The following is a 13,707-nucleotide window of genomic DNA, read 5'->3' as shown; positions in this document are numbered from 1 at the left end:
CATCTCAGGTGTTGCTAGATGGACTCACAGGGGGGAGATTTACTAAAACTGATGCACACTGAATCTGGTGTAGCTGTGTATAGTAAACAATCCACTTCTAACTACAGGTTGTTCAGTTATGCTTTGCCAATAAAACCTAGAAGCTGATTGGTTACTATGCACGGCTGCAATTAATTTTGTGTGCACCAGTTTTAATAAATCTCCCCCAAAGTGTACATACTCCATTATACACCTTATGGACATTAAAGTTTTGATGAATATTACGTGAGCTGGATGCAACTTCCTGTGACACTATGCTACTACGCAAGAGTCCAAAATGATTTGGATTGTTTGTATTCATCCATTTATTGTGATTCTCACACACCCACTCTCCCCCACCCACATGATTCTACATTTTGTTTTCTATACCAGTTCCAATTCATGGCGGCGGATATTTCTATTTACCTTTGGTAATAAATGAGTTGGCTGGACTATCATACAAAATTAAGACATAGGTCTATTGAACTGTCTAGTAGCAAGTTGGACGGACAGTTGCATACTTTACAGATTCAGATGGCTTACACTGAACATCTATGAATTATTTATCTCACACTTGCCCTTTACAGGAGGAACAGTTTGTAGAGCATCCTGTGAATATTCTTATTTTATCGTAATAACTCACGTGCAATGTTTTATGCACACGTATTGGCATGCAATGGGTTGAATTCATTTAACTAATCATACACTTTTTTGTTTAATGTTGCATGTTAGTTTTCTAAGATTTGCAAACTTGCTCCACCTACCAGTACTGTGCCGACTTGCATAATATAATATATTTATTGATGTTAATAGAATATATTTGTTCATTCATCATTTGTAGATGGACAACTATGAACTCCACTACTTTGTGGAATAGGACTGTGGATGCATTAGAATTCATTATTAGGTATCATTATATCCAGGATATTGGGTTACTGGAACACAGCTGTGTTATTTGATGTCTATGACAGTTGTTCAGTTGCTTACATGTGTTTACAAGAGAATGTGGGGGCCCCATCTGTTTTATAGTGCATATGTTTTTATTCAATAAATGTGTATATAATATACAGCTGATTCTTTTTTTTTGTGACACCTCTTTTGTATTAGTCATTTGCAGAATATAGAAGATAGACTATTTATGGTTTGATAATCAACCACTCTATAGTATGAGAACAATATTTGCCTTGCAGAATTCATTTGACAGTTATCAATGCTGTCATTATAGAAATATTAAAATCTACATGTTAATTGCCACTTTCAGTTTGCTTCTTGATTCGAATTTTGGTCCAATCACATATATTTTTTTGCTGTGTTTATTTACTAATATTTTTTCTGTTTTTAGAGGGACATCATACTATGAAATGGCATTTGAATGAAAAATTAATTACACTTGAAATTGAAAATCAGCAATTAGAAGATGAACTTTTCAAACTTCAACTTCAACGACAGAAGAATAACAGGATTCCCAAGACAACAAATGGAGGTACATTTATATTTTGGAAATACAATACAAAAAGACTCCTGAGGACACCTTACAATTCTTAACTCCGAAAAACAAAGTCTGTGCTCAGCCAATGAACATTTTCAGTTCATAAACACCTACTTTTTTTTTTTTAACAGAAAAGTTTTTATTAATCTCCATCGGAGAAAGTTTTCAGTACATTATACAATTAATAAACATAAAAAAAGAGGAAAATAAAATCAAACAGATGACAAAACAGCGGATATCATAACAAAGTGTAAGACATAGTAGCCAGCATGTTATTTACATGTATTTCTCAGTACATAGCCTCAGTATTGCTTTCTTGTGTAAAAATGGGGGTAGGGTTATCTTTAATTCAAAGGATAAGATGTCATAGGTATGAATAGTCCTATCCTATAACAACCATATGTAGCAATAATGGAATTGTGAGGGGTTTCTTTGGGGGGTGAGAGGAGTGGGGGGGGGGGGCAACGAGGGTCCCGAACCTGATCCGACGAGGCTGTAAAGACTGGGACAGACTGGGGTCCTTTCTCAGTATAATCAGGATTTTAGTTGTCAGCCCAGACACCCCAGATCTTCTCAAACGTTTTAGGGCATTTACGACTCATATACGTAAGTTTATAAAGCGGTAGGGTAGAGTCAATAAGCTTTTTCCACTGCCCAACCGTCGAGGGGGCTCCGGCTGCTTCCATTTAGTTAGGATGGCCTTCCTGACATAGAACGAGGCATAGAAAATCAGTAACCTTTTGTAAGTGTTTGTGGTGATATTGTCACAGACACCGAGTAAGAGGACACGGGGTCAAGTCCTATGGTCAAATTCCCAATCGAGTTGATAGATTGCACCACTTCCCTCCAGAATTGTTGGATAAGAGGACAAGACCACACCACATGTTCCCACTTCGGTATTGCATTTTGGACATTTGTCAGATTGGGTTGGGTATATCCTAGCAAGCCTCTGGGGTGTGTAATTTGCCCTGTGGAGGAATTTCAGCTGAATGTACCTATCCCTGGCGGATATCATTAAAGGTATATACTGTTGGATACCCTCTTCCCAATCATCATCCGTCAGGGAGGGCACATCCACCTTCCATTTATTAAAGAGCCCAGTCCCTTGGTCATCAGACCCACAGTATACCCGAAGGTACAGGGCGGAGAGGATACGGTCCACATTGGCTGAAATAAGAAAGCGCTCCACCATATGTGATTCCAAATGAATGTCAGTGGGAAATTGGGCTTGTACGGCATGACGCAGTTGTAGATAGCGAAAAAACATCTTTGCTGGAAGTTGGAAAGTGTGTTTTAGTTCATCATATGAGAAGAGCGTGCCTGTTGGCATGATATGTTGTAAAATTTTAATATCATATCTAGCCCAGATAGCTGGGTCCGGGATAGATAATAGATGTGGTAACCTAGGGTTGCCCCACAGTGGCGTATAGGGGGAGAATGTGTTAGGTGGGTTGAGTTTAGCAGGCAGTTGTTCCCAAACCTTGACCGTTGTGCGCATGGAGACTGTCATTGCAGCCTGTGCTCTTGGGCCCCTGAACACTAGGTTACTCAGTGCCGAGTACGACCCCAGGATGGCTGCCTCCAGGTTAACTGCCGGATTATTTTGTGACTGGGTGGACCACCAGCATACTGTTACCAGCACTGCTGCCCAGTAATACTGTTTAAAGTACGGCAGTACTTCTCCCCAAGTTCCTCTATGTCTTTAGAAATACTCCAGTTCCCATCCCTACCTCCTTTTTCCAAAAACTAGACCAGGTGATCAACTCCTTTATTTGGGCAGGGCTGACCCCTAGGGGAAGCTGTAACACCGTTTTAGCCACCCTAGGGGTCAGCCCTGCCCAAATAAAGGAGTTGATCACCTGGTCTAGTTTTTGGAAAAAGGAGGTAGGGATGGGAACTGGAGTATTTCTAAAGACATAGAGGAACTTGGGGAGAAATGTCATTTTGAGAAGGTTAATCCTCCCTACCGGTGTTAATGGGAGGGACTTCCAGGTCAGGCATCTGCGTGTGAGTTTGTGTAGAATAGGGTAAACATTATCCGCTAGGTAACAGGAAGGCTCCTTCTGTATTTCAATGCCCAAATATCTGAATTTAAAGACCAACTGTAGTGGTATATGGGGAGCAGGGAGGAGGGGCGGCCGGGACAATGGGAAGAGTATGGATTTGGTCCAATTAATACGTATCCCGGAGAAGGACCCAAACAGGTCAATAACCCGCAGGGCCTCCTCCAGGGAATTCGAAGCATCAGGGATATAGAGGAGGGCATCATCTGCATAGAGTGAGATCTGTTCCCTCAGAGGGCCCAACTCCATCCCCCTTGTGGCCCCAGATGACCTGATGAGGATGGCCAGGGTTTCGACAGCCAGGGCAAATAATCCTGGAGACAGTGGACAACCTTGTCTGGTTCCCCTGTACAAACTAAAGGGGGGCGAGAGTGTGCCATTGGTTCTGACTCTCGCAGTGTGATTGGCATACATTAGCTTTATCCATGAGATAAATTTGGGCCCGATATTAAACTTCTCCAAAACTCACCAGAGGAATTCCCATTTGACCGAGTCTAAAGCCTTCTCGGCATCTAGGGAGGCCACCACCCCAGGGGAGTCCGTGGCCACCGCATGTGATATATTTGTATACAACTGACACAGGTTTATGTCAGTGCCTTTCCCTGGCATGAAGCCCGTTTGGTCTCCATGACCGTAATTATTTTAGCATCAACATTAAGGAGTGAGATAGGTCTGTATGACTCACAGAGCTCAGGGTCCTTTCGTGGCTTAGGGATCACCACGATCACAGCCTCTGACATAGATGGGGGAAGAGATTGATTCTCCAGCATAGTCAGCAAAAGCTCATGGAACTGTGGGGCTAGGGCTTCACTGTTAGTTTTATAAAATTCGGCCGGTAGACCATCTGGGCCCGGGGTTTTGGCAGGCTGGAGCGATGAAATCGCCAGTTGCACTTCCTTAAGGGTGATTGGTGCATCTAGTTTGGCATTGTTAGCCTCTGATAAGGTAGGGAAATCTATTTGAGCTAAGAAGTCCCGTAGCGAGTCCAGTGTGTAGTTTACCCTAAATGTGTATAAACTTTCATAGTATTGTGCAAATCTAGCATTTATCTGGACAGGGTCTGACTGTATGTGTCCCTGGTCATCTTTAATATTTGCAATGTGTGCCACAGTGGAACGCTCCCTGGCCAGCCACGCCAGCAGCATGCCCGATCTCCCCCCCTGTTCGAATATCCTCTGCGACTGCGATAGCAGAAGTTTCTGAGTTGCAGTCTCATCACCAAAATTTCACGGTGAAGCGTTTGGAGTGCAGCGTATGTCCCCGCATCTCTGGTAACTACATAGCTAGACTCCAAACTCCGGGCTCTACCCTCTGCCTCCTCCATGGCGAGCCTATTGCTTTTTCTGACCTTGCTAATTATTGTAGAGTATTGTCCCGTGTATATGCCTTATAGGCATCCTAAATCATTAAAGCAGGGGTTCCCCTATTCTGTATCCAGTAAGAGTCCACTTCTCCCGCAACCTCAGGGGCTACACGCTCAACAGTTATCCAGAAACCCGAGAGTCGCCAAAGGCTACTGCCCACCGGCGAGTCTGTATTAAGTTGTAGGAAAAGGGGAGCGTGATCAGAGATACCACGTGGAAGGATTTCAACCTCCTGGGTGCTTGAGAGTAAGGAGCCGCTAATATAGAACAGGTCTATTCTAGAGAAGGAGGCGTAAGTGGTCGAGTGACAAGTATATTGTCTATTTTTGGGATATCGCCTCCACACATCACTGAGGCCATGTTCATCCGCCCATCTTAACAGCGGGGAATCAGGGGTTACATCAGTGCCAAGTTTATCCATACTGGGATTAGGGGGTATATTAAAATCACCAGCCAATAACACAGCTGCAGTAGGGTACTGTTCCGGTATAGTCAGCTTATGGAGGACAGCCAGGGAGGCCGGAGGTGGGTTATAAAGTCCAACTACAACTAGTTCCATCCTGTCACACATCGCATGAATAGCAACATACTTCCCCTCAGGATCCAAATGGAGATCTAGTAGGGTGAAGGGTAAAGATTTGTGGACCAGGACGCTAACTCCCCTGGAGTAGGTGGAATAGGTAGAGTGGTAATAGGATCCCACCCAGGGCTTCTTTAGAGACAGCGTCCTGCTCCCAGTTAAATGTGTCTCCTGCAATATGCAGATGTGGGGGTTGTACTTTTTAATGTAATTGAATACCAAGGAACGTTTTATTTTGGAATTGAGACCTCACACATTCCAGGACAAGACTTTAAGTGGGGTCATTTGGGCATCATGGGGAATATCTGACAGGATTGGAACAGCCTTAAAGTTGTAAAAAGTTTGCACAGTATAGCAGCATTTCTAAAATGGGCTGTAACCATCCATGTACCTTTTGTTGGAGAGACTTCTCCCTCTAGTGGCAAGAAAGAAACATTACATGTCTTACATTTAGCTAGCAAATCATCATAAAGATCTAAAAAATAAGAAAAGAAACAAAAAAAAAACAATAAAAATAGAACTTGGAGTAGAACCAGTCACTCCTAAACCTCCCCCCCACCCCGCACCACCGCCCAAACTATGGGGTGCCTGATCCCCATAACCAATTGTGGCAACTGCCCACGGGGCATGCGAACAGTGGAGCACCAGAGCGACAAAAGTCTGTGCTCAAAGAGTCTAGTCAATGAGACAAGAATCAGGATAAACGATCCCTGCAGATCTGAACTTGTTGCAAACCTGAAACTTCAAGCACCTCTGTCAAGAGTATTGACAGGGTCAGAGGGCTCATTCCATGACAGTTATCATATAATCCCTGAGCAATCACAGTATACACTCACCGCACTTATTCTTGTGAGGAGACATCGGTAAGTCAGTCTCAGGTGGATGGGTGAGCTGATGGAAAACAAGAAAACTCAAAAAAGACATATAAGCCAGAAGGTCAGCAGTAGAAAGAGGCCTATGCTGAGCATAAGATCCAGGTGACTTGAAAAGAGTAATCACATTATCAGCAGGTTCATCCTCTTGGTGGTGTTTCCAGCTATCTGGATGCCTCTTCAGGAGAAGTAAAAAACCGCACAGATTCCCCATCTTGGACTCTCAATCGGGCTGGGAACAGCATGCTGTATTTAATCTTGCGATTACGTAGGTCCAACTTAATTTGATCAAAGGATCTTCGCATCTTTTGTGTATCAACTGAATAGTCAGGGAAGATCATAATCTTCGCTCCCTCATGGCGGAGTACCTCAATCTGTCTCGCTTCCCTCGGGACCAGATCACGATCTCTGAAATTCAGGAGTTTTAGGATAAAAGTACGTGGAGGAGTTCCCGGGGGCCCCCGGGTAGCAGGCATTCTGTGTGCCCTCTCCACTACAAAGAAATCCGAAAACCGGGCATTAGGGAGGACCGGCAGCAGTTGTTCAGTAAACGTTGTGGGGTCTTTACCTTCTACTCCCTCAGGCAATCCCACTATCCGGAGGTTGTTCCTTCGGTTCCTGTTTTCGGCATCTTCTGCACGTGTTTCCAGGGTCTTCATTTTGGTCTGCAGCGTGCGGAGTGAGACTCTATGTGCTTGCAGCGTGTCCTCCGCTTCCCCCACTCTCCTTTCAGCTTCAGACAATCTGGAGCGAAAAGAGTCCATATCCCTGCGGATCAAGCTAATATCAAGCTGCATGGATTCAATTTTCCCTGTCAGTGTAGTTTGGCAGGTGGTAATAGCCTGCATGAGGGCCTCAAAGTTGGTCTGCTCCCTCAGGCCAGGATCAGTGTCCTCCGTCTGAGATGCCATGCTGGCTGCTTTGGCGGGAGACGGCTGTGCAGTGGAAGATGGAGTTTTAGAAGTATTGCGGGGCTTACGAGACAGTGGAGCGTATTTCCCTCTGGGCATGCCGTTCCAGAGAGGATCCTGTACCTTTTGGGTCCGGTTCCAGGTGTTAGTCTGCAGGGAGAGCGGATAATAGGCAGCCAGGTCTCAGAGCTCTCCTAAGGCACGTCTGCTCTGGTGGCCATCTTGGACATGCCCCCATAAACACCTACTTTGATTACTGTATTTATTGGCGTATAACATGCACTTTTTTACCCTGAAAATCGGGTGCAAATAGCGTGTTGCTGTTATACGCCAATACTTCAATTTTAGCTACCTCGGTGGGGGGCGGGGCGAGCGCCGTCAGATTACATGCAGTGAGAATCTCCTGTTTACTTGGTAGCCTCTGTAATAGGAAGTCCCGTCTCCTAGGAAGCCATTGGATCAGTGTTCTGTCTATCATAGGAGATTCTCACTGTATTGAATCTGTCGGCGCTTGTCCCGCCCCCCTCTCTGCCCCCTCTAGGCTGCAGATGGGCATCGATCAGACTGCACTGATGGCAATGGTGAGTCTGCTGCATTGAAGGCAATGGTGAGGCTGCTGCATTGATGGCACTTGTGAGGCTGCATTGATGTGGACTGATGAGTCTGCAAATGGGCACTGCCCCTTATTTTTCTTCAAAGTTTCTTATTTAAAATGTAAGTTTTTGTTCCTGAAACTTACCTCTTAAAACGAATGTGCGTGTTATATGCCTATGCATGTTATATGCCGATATATATGGTAATCATGTGCAGTAACTAGACTCCAAATCTCCAACTGCCATGTAATTGTGTGCCAAATCCCAGTTAACCCTCAATGCTCACAGGTGTTGCAATCTCAAGAGGAAACTCTCACCTCTTTTACAATTAGACCCCGGTACTTCACTGTTTGATTCACATCAGAACGTACCAAAATGTCAGTTAAAATCGTAAACACATACAGACAAAATTATTAAGACTTTTTAGTTGCAGAACACTATACATCGCTTGTGGCCAGCTCATTGCCTTTTTTGTGTGAAATGACAGTGTTTTAGGCCACATTGAAAGGTGACAGTGGGGTACTGGGTGCTCTGCATTTTGGCACCCAACACTTAGATCAGTAGAAGTATAGTCCTGGTCTGGCTTCATCACAAGCTTACATACAGTGGCCATAATTAAAGTAGGACTAAAGGAAAACTTTTATTTTGGATAAAAAATGAACGTGGAACCCAAAGAACTCTGAATCCATCCCCCTGCTCGGTGGGGTTTATCTCATGGCCATCCAGCCAATCACAATCCTCCTGGCTGGTTGCTAGGGGGGTCCTTCCCATTGACTGCATTAGTAGCCAATCACAGCTTAGTCCAGCCTCTTCCACCCTGCTATTTAAGCAGGGAGAAGAGAAAAAATGTCTTTGTGTTTTTTTTTTTTTTTTTTTACAAATTAGATTTAAATAGCCGAGCACTACAAACATTTCTGAAATGCTCTGTTGTACTGTTACAAGAACACTGTACCTCTCCTTCAGTTGGTTACTGATCTCTGTAATCTCTCTAAGAGCTCGTCCTCCACACTTTGAAGACACTATAAAACTTCAGTTTTTCTGAGCGTTTCATTACCAACCTTAGCAAAGTTAGTGGAAGAGCATATCCATAATATTTAGAAAAACAAGAGTGATCACAGTGTCCCTGATCATTTAAAGAAACAGCATTAATGTGACCCTAGTAAAATACAGTTGTCCATCAAAACACTTGAGGGGAAACAGAGAGTTGAAGATCCCCTTAAATTTTTTATTTTTTTATTAAAACCTGCTTGGTCTCTTTCTCTGAAACTTCGGAGTACTAAAACTGCATAGTGTGCATAGAGTCTATTTTTTTTTTTTTTTGTTAAATAATGCACTGTCATTTGGATTTCCTGATAAAAAACATGCCTGGTTTCTCTCTCTGAAACTGTGGTCTAACATAGGGTTTTTTTTGTAAAATATTTATTGGTTGAATGTCACAAGCATCCATGCAGGTTGCACAAATTTCCCCCCTTATTTTCAGTAATAGATTAAATCAAAAATTAAATGGCCAAAATTTAAGTATATTTTCTTACTGAGGTATCTCAGAAAACTATACCACGTTATAGCCGACAAGATGGAACTGACAATCATAGTACTTATTTTATTCCAGAAAATACAGGTAAAATGTGTGCAATCCACACAAATGTTTGTGACATTCATCCAACAATTGTTTTATAAATAGACCCCATAGTGTGTATTAAAGTGTTTGTTAACCCCCCCAAAAATATAGATTTTCTGGTACCTTAAGGCAGATTGTGCTGTGTGATCTGCCCCCCTCTAAACTATAACCCCCCCCCCCCCCCCAAATCTGTCACTGTCTGTATCCCCTCTAATTAGACCACTAAAATCAGGGCAGCTCCGCCCTGATCACCGTGGTTTAATTGCAGGCCCCTGTCATACGCTGCTGTCCCCTCTGCTCTCCTCTCTTCCCCCTCACCCCCTCCTTCCTGCATGTTAGCTTGTGTCTGTGTCTCCGTCTCAAGTACACCTGTCACTCTTGATATCATTTTTAAAATGGCATTTCAATAGCTTCTAATAGTCAAACAATACCAAAGCATATGTTCTCGTGCCCCTACCTGCCCACAGCCCCTCCAGCACAAGTGATTGCCTGTTTTACAAAATGTAGCAATTGAGTACGGAGTCAGGTACCATCGAAGATGGATTTTTTGAGAAAGAAAGGTTAAATGCAATGGCTTTCCGCCATTGTTCATCTAAAGAGAAATATTTAGATCCTTTTCCCACTTAAACATAGGAGAGGTTTTGGTAAATGTTTATTTCGATTGTAAAAGGTTATAAAAAAGGGAAATTCCTTTGTTGCTAGCAGACTGGCATTCCAGAAGGACCAGGCTAAGTCTGAGGGAACCAAGTCAGAAATGGAATATTTGTTAGGGCATGCAACCACTCTAGCATAAAGTAAGAAATCATTCTGTGAAATAGAGAATCTCAAAATTAGATCACTGAATGTAGCTAGCTTACCACCATCCATAAGGTCAGATATAGTTTAATCCTCTTAACTTTACAATGCCTCATTGCAGGAAGAAATGGAGGGCTTTCAATGGGATAGGTATGGTAGTAGATTTTGAATTGGTATGGATCGTTTTAAAGGCAGTTCTCCCATGCTCTTAGCGCCAAGGCAGTAAGGGGATGTGTGTGCGCCAAGGTAATACGGCAGAGCTGGATGATGAACAATAGTGAATGCAAACTACCCAAGGGGACAGAAACCGGTTTCAGCTGACTCAACAGATTAGAATTAGTAGGGAGTATCCAAGATTTCAGTTGGTCTAGGATAGTGGCCATATGAAGAAGAATAGGAATCTCCATGCCTCCTACCTTTCTGTGCTTTGCTAAAATGCAAAGGGGACATCTAGCTCTCTTATTTTGCCAAATTAATTTCGAAATCTTTGTCTGCAGGGACTGGTAGAAAGTATCGGGAATGCAAATGTGTAGGGTCCTGAAATAATATATTATAGTTGGAAGAACCAACATCTTTAAAGCATCCGCCCTAACCTATTTGTCGTTTGCTTCACAATAAAAAAAAAAAAAACATCTTCAAAATTGTGGGCATGTTCTGTAAATTAAATGATGTAAATCCTCAAACAATCCATGTTAATTCCAGGTTGTGAGGCAACAAAACACGAAAAATTCCAAAGGGGGGGGGTGAATACTTTTGCAAGGCACGGTATATGTGCCTACTGTTTATTATTTTGATATTATGGTATCAACACAGACCCTGTCTATGGCCGGCCTTCCTATAAATTCCCTTTTAAATGAAGCGGTCACTTTACGAAATATCCCTATGATGGAAGTCACCATTTTCTGACACTCTTCTGCAAACTATTATCACATAATATACTCACACCGATATGAAGCCCAGGTGGTGCAGAATGATAACGTACATTTTACTTAGTAACAGATTCTCTTTAGATGCCTTGAGGTTTCCCTTGGAGCACTTTGTTGGCTGTTGGCCAGCATGTATTTGCAATATCTTGATAAAGAAATTATCAAAAGGTCAAATTGTTTATTTATGCTTACTGACTACTGCAGATTAATACATGGTATTGTTAATGTTTAAAAAAAAAAGTGTCACAATAAGAGTAATACTTGGTATAGTGTATACAAACATAGGTGAGGCATTCCCGTAGTTACAACTGATAATGAGATGTATACAGAAAACAATGCTTAAATGCACCTTGCAAAATTTGCATACATTTAAAGTAGAACTAAAGTGCAAAATTTTGTCTGCCTGCAGTCGGAGCGTGTGACATGGCCGGGGAGGAGTCCTGTGGTGTCCGGACACCTTGCAGCTCAGCCTCATACCCGCTGCCCCTCCACCATCCATCTCTGGTCTCACCTGCCGCTGCAGTGGCTGTGCCATTTTCCACTCTGGTCATACAGTGATCGTGCTTCCTGGATCTGGACCCAGCCTTTCCCCTCCCTGATGTAGCCCGGCTTTGGTTATGGTCACCGCTCCCATCTGTTGGAACATGATTTCAGCCTTCCCAGTTTTGGTCTGTAGCCCCCTCTGTCCACAGCCTTCACTGAAGTGGGACAGTCATTTTTCCACCACCTTTAGGCTCCATTGCTGGCACCTTCTGGGTGCAGCCACCCCCCCCAGCCAAATCTTGATCCTACGATGTGCATGAGAGCAGTGGCTCACCCAGGTCTTTCTCTCCTCATTGGCTCACACAGCAGTGGGAGCCATTGGTTTCTGCTGTTGCCAATCACAGCCAGTGAGCCAATCAGGAGAGAGCAGGGGGCAGGGCCAAACCATGTTCCGTGTGTGAATGGACAATGTCCATTTACAGGAGCCTGGCTTGGCAGCAAGCCCACTCGAGTGCCCCCATAGCAAGAAGCTTGCTGTTGGGGGCACTCAGCAGAGAGTAGGAGCCAGGACCTCCAGTGGGGCACCCAAAACGAGAAAAGGACCAGGGCTGCTCTGTGCAAAACCATTGCACAGAGCAGGTAAAAAGAACTTTTGTTTTTTTTTGTTTTTGTTTTTTTTTTTTTCATTTCTAACCTTCACTTTAACTTTAACCATGTGTCCCATGACCACTGTCACTTAGAAAATTCCATATTTTACAATTGTTTCCACAACAGAAATAGAGGAGATATTTTCCATTGATGGCCTAGTAAAAGTAAAAAAAATGGCTTTAGATATACATTTATATATACATTTCCCTAATTATTGCTTACAAGCATTGCATTGTATATTATTATTTGAAATATATCAGTTTATTTCTGTTTATTTACATTAGATTTTGCATCCAATTTCGAGAAGGGTCTGAAGTTCCCCAGATTCATGAAAGAGCCTACTACCCAAAATATAAAGACCTTAAATGCAGAACTGGAAGTCTTGAAGCAGGAACTGGAAATTCAGAAAATAAAACGTCGTCTGAAAACCTCTGCTCACAGAGCCAAACCTCAGATGAATACAGGCATTCCACTGGTAACAAATGTTTTTATATTGATCATTTTTGTGACAATAGCTGTGTAAACATACTGTATACAAAAAAAAACTACATAACTGAATAATGTTACAGGAATTGAACAAACCCAACTCCCCCGATCTTGCTAAACAGTATTTCAACTTCAGTCATAGCCTGGAGCCAGCACCATATGACCCAATGTAAGTACCATATTTTCATGTTTGCTGGAATCACATCTTGTTTTTATGTAACAAAAAATGGCTATGGATGATTAATATCACAAAACTGTAACCCTACTGAGTATCCTTCAATACTATGGGGGTTATTCACCAAAATTGGAGAGTGCCAAATCTGTTAACGCTCTGCGTAGAAACCAGCTTGCAAGTTTTAGACCCCTTTCACACTGGGGTGCTTTAGCGCTAAAAATAGCACCTGTAAAGCGCCTGAAAAGTGCCTGAAAAGCGCCTCTCATGCCTCCCCAGTGTGAAAGCTTGAGTGCTTTCACACTGGGGTGGTGCGCTTGCGGGACAGGAAAAAATGTCCTGCAAGCAGCATCTTTGGGGCGGTGTGGGAGCGGTGTATACACGGCTCCCAAAACGCCCTGCCCATTGAAATGAATGGGCAGCGCTGCCAAAGCGCTTCAGCATCGCCACAACACAGCACTTTTAACCCTTTCTTCGGCTGCTAGCGGGGTTAAAAGCACCACTATAACAGCGGTAAAGTGGCGCTAAAACTAGCGGCGCTTTATCACTAATGCTGGCACCGCCCCAGTGTGAAATTACCCTTTTAATTGAACAAGCTGAAGTTAGAAGCTAATTGGTTAGCATGCACAGCTACACCAGATTCTGAGTGCACCAGTTTTAGTAAATCTCCCCCTATGCGAGTATAACAC

General features: G+C 43.2%; 1 protein-coding gene across 1 annotated transcript in view; it reads left to right on the top strand.

Annotated features, from left to right (window-relative positions):
• Positions 1 to 13,707, top strand: part of LOC141102894 (coiled-coil domain-containing protein 17-like) — a 72,390-nt gene that overhangs the window by 48,012 nt on the left and 10,671 nt on the right. Inside the window, exons 7-9 of the mRNA XM_073591932.1 lie at positions 1,361 to 1,501; positions 12,645 to 12,835; positions 12,930 to 13,015. Of these exons, the coding sequence (XP_073448033.1) occupies positions 1,361 to 1,501; positions 12,645 to 12,835; positions 12,930 to 13,015 (418 nt within the window). The remainder of the gene's footprint in view (positions 1 to 1,360; positions 1,502 to 12,644; positions 12,836 to 12,929; positions 13,016 to 13,707) is intronic.

The sequence above is a fragment of the Aquarana catesbeiana genome, linkage group LG01 (genome assembly GCF_042186555.1).
Source record: "Aquarana catesbeiana isolate 2022-GZ linkage group LG01, ASM4218655v1, whole genome shotgun sequence".
In the NCBI taxonomy this organism is placed as follows: Eukaryota; Metazoa; Chordata; class Amphibia; order Anura; family Ranidae; genus Aquarana; species Aquarana catesbeiana.
Note: the sequence above shows the minus strand (reverse complement) of the source record. Positions and strands in the feature narration are given on the sequence as shown.